Source organism: Myotis myotis, unplaced genomic scaffold (genome assembly GCF_014108235.1).
Source record: "Myotis myotis isolate mMyoMyo1 unplaced genomic scaffold, mMyoMyo1.p scaffold_m19_p_10, whole genome shotgun sequence".
Lineage (NCBI taxonomy): Eukaryota > Metazoa > Chordata > Mammalia > Chiroptera > Vespertilionidae > Myotis > Myotis myotis.
The window spans coordinates 58,540,632-58,552,933 of NW_023416314.1; the positions used below are offsets into that span (position 1 = coordinate 58,540,632).

Genomic DNA, 12,302 nt, shown 5'->3' on the forward strand with positions numbered 1-12,302 from the left:
TGTACATAAATGCAACTTATTTCTGGATATTTATTTTGTATCCTGCTACATAACTGAATTCATTTATCAGTTCTAGAAGTTTTTGGTAAAATCTTTAGAATTCTCTATATACAGTATCATGAATAGCAATCTTTTCTCTTTTGATGTCTTATGCAAATGCATTTCTAGAAAATATATTTTTTGCAATTATACCTCTTGGATCTTTTTGTATACCCAAGTAAAATCATCGTTTTATTAAATTCTTTTAATTTTCTGAGCATTTATGAAGTGCTCCTAGAACAGTTGGAAGTGGTACTAATTGTTCTTTAGAAAAATCTGTTCTAAATATAGGGAATGACACATTTTCTGCCAGTTCTACAGGTTTATCTTTGAACTCAAGAATTCATATGCTTACCCACCTAACGTTACCTTGATCTGCTTTCTAGTTATTAGCTTCAAATGGGTAGATATCAAGTATTATTTAAAGGTACCATATAAAGCCATATAAGAAGAGAAATGGAACTTTGGAATATAGAAAAAAAAAGGCTGAATTTGTTCTGGGGAAGTTAATGTTAATCACACCAAGCAAAGAACAGAACTGCTGGTTATGCCAAGCAGAATGTGATGGCAGTTGATGGGGAACTTGGAAAAGAAATGTGTACGCTTTTGAACACAGGATATCTGACTTTCAGTTTGATGATCAGTATAATATCTTTGGAAACAATAGTTCAGAAGATGAGAAAACTACATTTGCATTAATGAGATTTCATCTTCAACATTATGTTCTCAATTTTCTTTGTGTTCATTTGACATAATTTTAGCATTTATGTGTTTATGAAGAATTTTCTACAGAATTTCTTCCTGTGTATACATTCCTTTGAAGAAAATGTGTTAAACCCAATGATTATAAATAGTAAAAACTCAGGAGAAGAAATATGCCCAAAAGAATCAGTTCAGATGACCTTCACTGATAAGACTACACCTGTACCACCATCTGGATTAGAAGTTCCTCTCAGATGATTTTGTAATGGCCTATGCATATTATTTTAATGGCTTTTAATATAAAGGTCTGCTTTTATGTATCTGTTTCCCCTCTGAGTGAGCACCATTTTACTCCCAATACTGAGTTAAGGCCTGGCTCAGAGAAAGAACTCAAAAAGATTTTGAAATTATTAAATAAATAATGGAAAACTGAATGAATAAAAAGCAATATTAAAATATTGATTGATACTCATTTTGTGTAACTCAGTTACACACATTGTTACCTCATAGCAGATTATTATTCATATCTGTTATTTTATAGGGCAGTTTAAAATAGAAGAAATACAGTTTGATAGATGATGGGTAGACATTTCCTGTTGATAGGTGCCAAGCAGCACATATTCCTTTTTCATCAAATATATTCCACAGTTCACCAAGACTACAGATATAGAATTATCAGAGGCTCTGAGGTTTGCTTTAGCTCTGTGGTTTCTACTTTCAGAGCACTCTGCTTAAAATTTGTGTGATATTTATACCAAGACAAACAATAGTAACAAACCATCTGAGATAGGGGTTCATGAGGAGCCATGGAGTTTTCTGGGAAGTTCATAGGCTTTGGAATCCAGTAGCTGTAGCTTTAACATGCAGTTCTTTTAGTTGCTAGATTCATAAGTAAATTTCTTATCCATTCCCTGTTTCATTTCCCATCTGAGGTGAGCTTTCTTTGCTATAGAATACAATTACTGGGCTTCCCCTTATGGAGTCAGAGTCCTCTGGAGTGGCATTCTTCTAGCAAATCAGCTCTCTCTGCATGAGGGGAGGGAGGGACTGTCAAACTGAGCACAGAAATGCTCTCTTGACCTCTACCTGCTGGCCAGTTTTTGTACTACACCATGCTAACTCCAGCTTCTTCATTACCATTAGTCACCATTAATATGGATGCATGTGTTTAATGGATGGAGGCTAGGTAGGGTTTAGAAAGAAGGACTCTGAGTATTAAAGGTAATTTTAATGTTTATGAATTAGGTTTTATGTATTTTCTGCTTGAAAACCTAAATGGTTAGTTGATTTACCCAAAGACTATCCAAATCATTGTTCTCATAACTCCCTAAGTGAATTTAAACCTTCATTTCTTTTATACAGAACCTTTAAACATGGTGAGAGGCTAAACTGAACGAGGAACCGTTTATTTCTCAGAACTATTTGGCAAAAACCTCTAAACATTTTGCCTGGCAAAATACAAACAAAACGAATTCACTTCATTTTCATTCCTAAATGGTGTTATTTCAAAGTCCTTTCCAGAAGCAGCCTTCACAAGAATTGAAATTACTTGTTGACCTCTTCCAATTATTTCTTGTTGCTAACACTCACATACTTGGATTTTTAGGTATGAATATAAGCAAGAGTGAGATAGCCAAAGAAACTCCCTTAAAACCTTCTCGGAGGTCGCTGCCTTGCCTGGCCCAGAGCTTTGCCTACTCAAAGAGCCTGAGCCAGTCCACCTCACTCTTCCATTCCACTGAGAGTGAACCTCCGGCTCACACTTCTGTGACCTCAGTCTCCGCTGACAAAACAGAGCAAGGTGAGCTCTATTTTCTTATTCCAATTGTGAAGACTATGTTATTTTTTCTCCCAAAACATCTATTTTCTCATTTCTTCATCCATTTCACTAGTATTTATAAAGCTCTTTAGGAGGAGGCTGGCATAGGAAGAACAGTACCCCATGCCAGTTAGAGGAAAGGCCTTTGTTAGCCAGATGTGTTTTCAATTCTGTTTTGCCTTGAAGGTAACCAACCCCATGCAAACCTAGACCTAGCTCTTGCTGTTTGCAGGGAAAGACAGACCAGCTCATCTGAATTGTTGGCTCATTACCATTCCTGGTGAAAATTTATAAACAGAAAACAGAAATTGAGTAGAGTATGTCATCAATAATGAATTTAATTTCCTAAAAAGACCAAAGACTCTAAATAATATTGACAATAAGCAGTGAGGATTTGGTTGTATGAACATGTGGTTGGACAAGTGTTGCCAACCAAATGTTGGCACTGACGCCTTACATAATAGAAGGGCTGAAATATCGGGAATCGCCAGCCAGATGCCACATTAAACAGGCTTTGTGGCTGCCCTTTCTACATATAGATCTGCCTGTCTGAGGCACATCATTATGTTCACAGGAGTCAGGAGTCAAAATACAACCAGGCTACCATGTCCTTCAGTGGGTAGGGTGTATTTTTATTTTCCCATCCCTTTCTAAAAGACTTGTGTCTTATTAAACTGCATTTCCTAATAATTTCTTAGGGTTGCTTCTTCCTTTGGATAACTTGCAAATACCAAGATTATCTTTTCAATAATACTGTGAAATCACTATCTATTAATAAATGGTCTTCTTACAATCCATGTCCAATAAGGAAAACGGCTAATTGTTCAGAGGATAAATGTATTATAAACTATAGTACAGATGTTTGTTTCCCTTACTGAGTGTAATTTTACCTAATTTAAGCTCAGTAACTAAAAATTATTTATGTTTGGCTATCATCAGATATCAGTCACTATGGTCATTCTGTTACTTTGTTTTAATTTCTCAATTTTTTTTTCCAGTTAACCCTGAGGAAGATAAAAAAGACTCCGTGCTTAAATGCTCTTTTGCTGACCTCAGTGATTTTTGCTTAGGTGAGTTGATTGCTAATATTTCCTTTATCTTCCTCCCCTCTCTAAGGTAAGCTGTCTTCTTCAAACCTAGAACATTATTTATTTTTTTAGATAAAAATATTCGTGTTTGGTCCTTAATATTTTGTTGGGTATGTGGAATATTCTGAGGTTAAATTACTAAGGTGTTTTATATGCAGTGTGACAGTCAAATAATATTTGAAAACTTGTGATGAACAACAATCCTATAACTGAAAAAATAATAAATATTTTCTGCTATTATTCATTGGAAAATTTCTTGAAAGTTTCTATGAATGAGTACATTTATATTACTATGTCTAGCATTATCTGTTGTTGATTTTTCTGTTGTGCTAGATGAAGGTTTAGCTCATTTGTATAACCTTTTAATTTTTCATAGTTATATTGCCATTTTAAATTTAAACCTCTCTACTGACTAAATTTGTAACTTTAAATAGTATATTTGCACCTTTACATCATACTCTATCACATTTCAACACTATCTTAACTCCTCACTTGGCATATACATTACAACTGTAAAAAGAATGTTTTCTGCAGATGCAATATCACTTCCTTTGCTACAGTGCCAAGCTACCAGCACCTCTGTCTTCTTTTGAGTATTCCTAGAATCAAGGTCAAATAGACTCCCCTATCAAACCGTCCATCAAATAGTCAAAATCACAGATTATACTTCATTGTTTATACCACAAGCTTTTGATAGTTTTATTTTCCTAGATTATGTGATATTTTGTCTCCTTAAGAGAACAAAAATACATCTTTTTCTAAATACTTTTATCATGTTTCAGTTTCTTGTTTTTATATATTTCATCTCATTCTTTTTTAAGAAATTCTTGGTTCCACTGATGTTTCATTGGACTACTGAATAATTCCAGTTTCTAATGTCACACTTATTCTTTGTTAGTTTCCATTCTTCTTTTATTTTTTTTCAAGGTAAATCCTTAAACAACTATCTCTGAAAGTTGATTAATGTGAAAATTTCCTAAGTTATTGTATATCTGAAATGACTTGTTTGCTCTTACTATTGATTGGTATTTGGTCATAAAATTTTAGATTAAAAATTATTTTTCTTGAATTTGGAGACTAATTCACTGTCATCTAACTTCTGTTGTTTCTGCTGATTCTTATTCCTTTGCAATTGATATTTTTTCTCTCTGTACGTTTTTATCATATATATATCCTATATAATAAAAGCCTAATATGCAAATTGACTAAATGGTGGAATGACCGGTTGCTATGATGCCCACTGACCACCAGAGGACAGGCGCCCAACGCAGGAGCTGCCCCCTGCCCGCAGGCCCCAGGCCAGCCAAGGCGGATGCCAGCGAGGGCCCCCCTGACCGCCCCGTCAGTCTCCCCACTGATCGGCCCTGATCACCAGCCAGTCCTAGGGACCCTACCCATGCACAAATTTTGTGCATCGGTCCTCGATAGGTAGATAGATATATAATTTATTTCAGAGAGGGAGGGAGAGGGAGAGAGAGAGATAGAAACATCAACAATGAGAGAGGAAGAGAATCATTGATTAGCTGCCTCTTACATGCTCCCTACTGGGGTTGAACCTGCAACCGGGGCATGTGCCCTGACCTGGAATCAAAAGTCAATGCTCAACCACTGAGCCACACCAGCTGGGCTCTCTTTTTGTGTTAAAACTCTACAACCTAATATTTAAGTGTATGTGTGTGTGTGCACATTTGTGTTTTAATTCAACCTGCCCTAGAGATTGTAGTTCTTTTAGTTTGTCTCCTACCTCCTTTCAACTTCTGTATAATTTTTCCACAATTTATGACCACTTGTTTGTTTCTTCCTCTCTTTCTGGAAGTCCAATTAAAAGTTAAACATTTTCTTTTATCTTGTGGTCTTGACTTCTGTCTTGGTTCTGGGAGATTCCCTAAACCTTTCTTCTAAATGTCTTTTCATCTGTGTATATATAGGTGGGGATAAAATAATTTTGTTATTTAATTTCCAAGAGGTTTTTTTATTATTATTATTCTTAGAATGGAACATTTTCAGAGAATGCTATCTTATTTTTTAAATACAACATCCCTAATCTCTCTAGTACCATTTGTGATTATCTTAAGTTTTTCTTTGCTTCTTAAATTTTAGTCTGTTTTTCTAAGAATCAGTTCTTATGCTTAGTTAAACTAGTCATTCTCTTTTAGGCTGTAGAATTTTCCAAAATTTCTGGTCTTTGATTGCCTATTTACACTTAAGAATAAAAGAACTGGAAGGCTGACTCGGAGTTCTGGATACACGGAGATATCTTAGAAACTGAAAGCCTTCACTTTCTGTTGTTGTTGTTAATCCCTACTTGGGATTTTTTTCCATTGAGTTTTAGAGAGAGTGGAATGGAGGAAGGGACGAGGAGAGCGAGAGCAAGAGCGAGAGCGAGAGCGAGAGCGAGAGAGAGAGAGAGAGAGAGAGAGAGAGAAAGAGAGAGAGAAGATAGAGGGACACATTGATTGGTTACAGGTTGCCTCTTGTACTCATCCTGGATGGGGCCAGGGTTCAAACCTGCAAAATGGAATACCAGTCAAAATAGAATACATTTCTATGAATAGTTTTCAAAAGATGAAATGTAAAACTAGTTTTTAGTCACCTAGTACTTGGAATAATATTGATACTGAAAGGTTCTATCGATTCTGACCCTCCATTCATAGGCAATCTAATTTTTTATTTATTTTTCCTATAACAGTGACAAGTTTACTCAACTTCCTCTTTGGCCTTTCTCTGTTTTCATGCAAAGTTTTTGTTATTATTTTTTAAATTAAATGTATTGGGGTGACGTTGCTCAACATGAACATACAGGGTACATGTGTGGATTTCTAAATTACAAAATCTGTATATTATAGTACTATGTGCCCACCACCGAAAGTAAAATCCTCTTCTGTCACCTCATATTAGGATCCCTTTCTCCCACCACCCACCTCCCTCAGGCAACCACGACACTGCTTTTTGTGTTCATATGTTTCAGTATTATACCCCACATATGAGTAAAATCATATGGATCTTAGATTTTTCTGTCTGACTTATTTCACTTAGCATAATGTTCTCAAGGTCCATCCATGTTGTTTTAAATGATGCTATTTTATCCTTTCCTATGCCTGAGTAGTATTCCATTATGTATATGCACCACATCTTCTTTATCCAGTCCTATATCACAGGGTACTTTGGTTGTTTCCATGTTTTGGCCACTGTGAATAATGCTGCAATAAACATAGGGGGGTGCTTGTATCTTTGCATAAATGATTTTGAGTTTTTTGGGTATCTACCCAGGAGTGGGGTAGCTCTATTCTTAATTTTTTGAGGAGTTGCCAGACTGATTTCATAGTGGTTGTACCAGTCTATCTTCCCACCAGCAGTGAATGAGGGTTCCCTTTTTTCCACAACCTCCCCAACACTTGTTATTGCTTGTCTTGTTGATAATGGCCACTCTACCACGTGTAAGGTGGTATCTCATTGTAGTTTTATTTTGCATTCTTCTAACTGCTCGTGAGGTTGAACATCTTTTTATATATCTATTGGCTGTTTGTATGTCTTCTTGGAAAAAGTGTATTTTCAGGCTCTCTGCCCACTTTTTGATTAGATTGTTTGTTTGGTATTGAATTTTATGAGTTCTTTATATGTTTTTGAAAATTAAACCTTTGTTGGAGCTACTGTTTGCAAATAGCATCTCCCATCTGGTTGACTATTTGTTTGTTTTATTGTCCATTTCTTTTGGTGTGCAGAAGCTCTTCAGTTTTACCCAGTCCCATTCATTTATTTTTCCTTTTACCTCCCTTTCCTTTGGGGTCAAGTCCATAAAATGTTCTCTATAGGTCCATAAGTTTGGTACCTATATTTTCTTTGAGCAAGATTTACATTTAAATCTGTTGGCTTGCTGGAATTGCCTGTGATCAATGCCTTTCAACTGGGGCCTTTCCTAATCATAAATCAAACTCAAATAAAGCCAGAATTTATCAAAAAATGATAATAATTTAATCCAATACTTATAACCTCGAAGTGAATTTATGTATAACCTGCAGGCATTAAGCTCTGAGTTCTCATTAGTGAACACACTGGTGACCCAGCTCTGTTGCCTACCTACATCAGCGGTTCTCTACCCTGGCTCCACATTAGAGTCAGGAGCTTTTAAAACTCCCTGGGTCCCACCTCCAGAGAATCAGTTTTAAATGCTTTGGGTATGCAGTCAGTAGCCATACTCCAAACTATTCCCCACATAAATATTAAATAATGTGTAGCCTAAGATTTGTACCTTGGTTTCTCTCTGAATACATTGTTAAGATACTTGTTTATAATTATTTTAATGATGATCTGGGTTATTTATAACAGCATTCTGAATGACTGCAGATTACTTGTGTTTCTTATGATACTGTTTTTGTGTGTGTGGCATAGAAACAGTGCTGGCTTATTAACTTCCCTAATTAAAGGAAGACAGTCACCAGCAGATCCATCTCATATACAATGTCAAAAATAAAATTTCATCAAAACAAATACATTCAGAGTACAAAGGTCTTTTCTATAGTAATTAATTCTGAAAGAGGTTAGTAGTGCTAGTTATTTGTCCAGAATATCCATATAGGTGGTAGAGTTTGCACATCACTTTTCACTAATAATTCTCCCAAATTAGTAGTAGTTAATAACCTGTAACTTTAATCATTCAAACCTGTCTATTTCATTCCATACTTCTTGTTTTTAACAGCTTGCTATCACAAATATTAAAATTTTCTCTAAATGTTTAATATAATTGGATGCCCTATCACCATGTTTTTTTTTTCTTCTTTGTTCAATATATCTCAATCGTTTGACACACTTGACTTGTATTTATATCTCTTCTGGCATTGTACCTAATACTCAGTATTTTGGCATTTCCCAGCATCATTCTATCATTTATTCAATTTAGAGAAACATCACAGCTCCTTAAGGATTTAAAACATGTACACATGAGGTGTTGGCCTTCATAATGAAAGTGAGAATGATGCTCTGGCTGATGATAGTATATCACCAAGTATTCTAGGAATCCATCTGGATATAACACCTGGATGGGAAATGCTATTTTAGAGTCATATGTATAACTTGTATTTAAAAGTCATCTTTAAGAAGAGGTCAAGCAAAATGGCATCAACTATAACAAGAGTGTAATTAAATAAAACATGAGTGTTTTAGGGATAAATGCTCACTTTTAAATTCAACAGTTACATTCTCTAATTTCTCATTTGGAGTTCAGACTATTAGCTTCTAGCATTGGGTTGGCTAATGCATGGGAATTTCCAAGTACTAACAGGCTCTGATATAATTTTTGGAACCTGACTGATGCATCTAAGTAATGCCTTTTCTTTCTTACAGTGAGCTATTTTGAACTGCCCCTGAGAATATTAATGCTGTGGCAGAGTGAACTGTGTGTGGTCACTGAGAATTGATATTTCTCATTGTTCAACATTGGAGTTATAGAGGAAGGAATATTAACAGTTTATTGGTTCAAGGCTGGAAATTTCCACTTTAAGTTGTCCAACAGGACTTTTAGTGTAATATAGATGCAATGCTGTTTTCCCACCCAGACTGGTCAAATCTCCATTCTTGTACCTACTAGCTGTGTGGCTGTGGCATATCATTAACCTCTCTGGGCCTCAGTAATTTCATTTGTAAATTGGGATTCATTATCCATACTTTGCAAGATTGCTGAATTAAATGAACAGGCATAGCACATCATCCTAGAGTTTTATTGCTTTAGGCAGCAATTAGGCTTATCTTTCAACACCAAAGTCTGCTGAGCTCAAAGATATCTTCAAAAACCAGCTGTTCCTCTTATCACCCAAATGGCAGATTGGAATAACAATAATTTACTGTACTCTTACTGCAGAACTTTCTACCTGCTTTATCTCAATTCTCATAACAATGATTTGGGTCAGGTAGTATTATCAGCCTGTTTTTACAGATGAGGAACCTGATTCATTAAGAGATAAAATAATTTGCCAAATGCCATAGCTAGCCAATGGAGAACTGAGATTCCAACTCAGGAAGTTTTAATCCCTTGCCTTCTCTCTTCATCACCACAGTAGGAACAGAGGCCCCTAAGGTGAAAAGTGCTTAGTGATGTCCATAGAACACTAGCTCTGCAAGATGATAATAAGTATCAGGATGGGAGCTGTGCAAGATTGGGAGGGGGGTAACATGCTAAATATACATCGGAGATCATTGATTTTAAAAAGCTAATCAGATTGATAGATTTAGACTTTTGTTGTTTGGTTGTTGTTGGTTTGTTTTTGTTTTTCATTCTTTTTATTGCCACCTCTGAGCCTTTAATTCTTTTCATAGAGCAGGTCATGAAGCCAGGCACCACTTCACCCTGTGCCCCAACCACACAGTCACAAAGACACACACTGTCACACACACACACACACACACACACACATACACACACACACACACACACACACACACATATATACACATACACAGTCATTTTGGAAAGTGCTAATCCATGTGATAATCAATCTGAAATCCTGTGTGACAATAATCCTGTTCATCAATCCTAGAACCCTGGTACTATCATCCACCCTTTTTTCTTGTTAGTATGCAGGACAGAGCAATTCATATTAAGAGGTAATTAATTCTGCCCATACCTGTGGCGCTGTAAAATCAGATAACTTTGAAATAAAATAAATAGGGCTCATTAAGACCAACATAATTTGAGTCCAACGAACCAAAATATAAATATGTCAAATCTTGTGAAATCTACATTTTGCAAATGTTATAAAACAACTCCCTCAGGAAGTGGTTTATATTAGACAGTTAAGGCACTGTTGTTTTCTATTATCATAATAGTTTAGCATGGTGGAGTCTTCATTGACCTTCTTAAAACAGTTGTAGTCAAATGAGTATTTGGTGATTTTGCTTTTGTTCTACAATCTTAGATAATTTCCACCAACTTTTGTTACTTTTTTCCAACAGTGTTTCTTATTATTATGGTATAAAAAGAACTTTCTACTAATGTTGCCAATCTATTTAATAATTATAGAATAAGAATATTGTACTGAAAGAACATATTGTTTTTCCAGTTTTGACAGTCTTACAGTCACTGTAAATCTTTTCAGTTGTTAAATAAGTTCTCTGGGCTCAGTTCTGAAATTATATTCAGAATCTGACACTGCACCACTTTCTGCTACAAGTGCTGTGCTCACTACTACACCTCGGTCCAGTCTGCACCATCTCTGGGCGGAGTAGTGTAAAACCCCCTAATTGGTCTCTGCTCCAACTCTTACCTCCTGATATCAGTTATAGGAGTCTTTAATAAAAAAGAAATTAAATATCTTTCTCTATTCAAATCCCTCCCTATTTCCTATAACATTTAAAATATAAAATATAAACTCCTTACTATGGCTTCTGAGGCCCAGATACCTGGGCATGGCCTCTCTAGGACATTTCCTAATGCTTCCTTTTACTAACAGTGAATGCTGCCGCCAATCCTAACATCCTTGTTCATAATAACCTTTTTCCTCTCCCAGAGCCCTGATAGAAAGAGATTTCGTATGAGCTTCATTTTCTGTTTCCTAATCTTGATTTATTTTTATTCATAATACTTAAGTATTACCTGAGATTATGTGACTTATTTTTCTCACTCTGTTTTCAGAGGACAGAGACTTTGCCTGTAGCCTAGAATCAACAGTACCTGGCGCCATGGCCTGTGTGGCTGTATGGTTAGAGTGTTGACCCTTTGGAGCAACACCTGCTTAGGAATCTTGAATTCTTACAAATATCTATATTTGTATAAAATATATTTTGATATTGAATTCTTACAAAATATCTCTACCTTCAGGTTGAAGAGACTTGGTGTCCAATCAAATTTGCATAATTCTAATTTTATTTTTAAAAAGTTTAAGTGCATTTAGTAGCAGAAATGCATTTAATTCTTATGAAAGTTACTTTAGTGTCGGTATTAATCTACTAACAGGTGAGGTCTCATGTTATTAATTTTTTTGTTTACTTATTAAATGGATGGGTCATAAGAAAATTATACTTGGCTGAGCCTTGAGAAAATTTGGGGGTGAAAAAAAGAAAGATTAGTCCATGTAAAGAGAGAGAAAAAGGATAAAAAATGGATTTAATTGTCTTTGTCTCTTTTCTAGGCCTAGGAAAAGATAAGGATTACCTGGATGAATCAGAACATGCTAATTATGACCGATCTCGGCTAATTAAAGATTTTGTTCCCAAAGATGATTCTGAATCCAAGAAAAGATTGTCTAAGGTAAGGTAAGGTAAATTAAACTATTAATAAAGCCATTTGAAGATCGTAACATCTAAAAACTTTCATTTTTTTTCAATAGTAGTCTATACTGTGCTGGAAAGTGTAAGAAAGCACAAAGTTGAATGCAGATATCTAAGGACTCAAAATTGAAAAATAATGTGTAGACATATTTTCTTATCCAAAACAATTTTATCAAATAATCTGAAATACAAAATTATTCAGTAATATCTTCTTTAGGGGGTTAGTCCATCTTTTTTTTTTTTCATGTTTTTTTGAAAGGCAGTATTATTTTAATGAATATATGAGTTCTGGTATCAAATGGACTAAGATTTGAATTCCACTTCCACTACTTACCGTGTTAACTTGAACAGGTTAAACTCAAATAGCCTTTTTTCTCTGTCTGTAAAATCAGAAT

At 35.2% G+C, this 12,302-nt stretch overlaps 1 protein-coding gene across 1 annotated transcript in view; it reads left to right on the forward strand.

Moving 5' to 3' along the window:
* Nucleotides 1-2,349: 2,349 nt before the first annotated feature.
* Nucleotides 2,350-12,302, forward strand: part of ANO3 (anoctamin 3) — a 154,257-nt gene continuing 144,304 nt past the window's right edge. The window contains exons 1-3 of the mRNA XM_036325673.1: nt 2,350-2,542; nt 3,559-3,630; nt 11,769-11,887. Coding sequence (XP_036181566.1) covers nt 2,350-2,542; nt 3,559-3,630; nt 11,769-11,887 — 384 coding nt within the window. The remainder of the gene's footprint in view (nt 2,543-3,558; nt 3,631-11,768; nt 11,888-12,302) is intronic.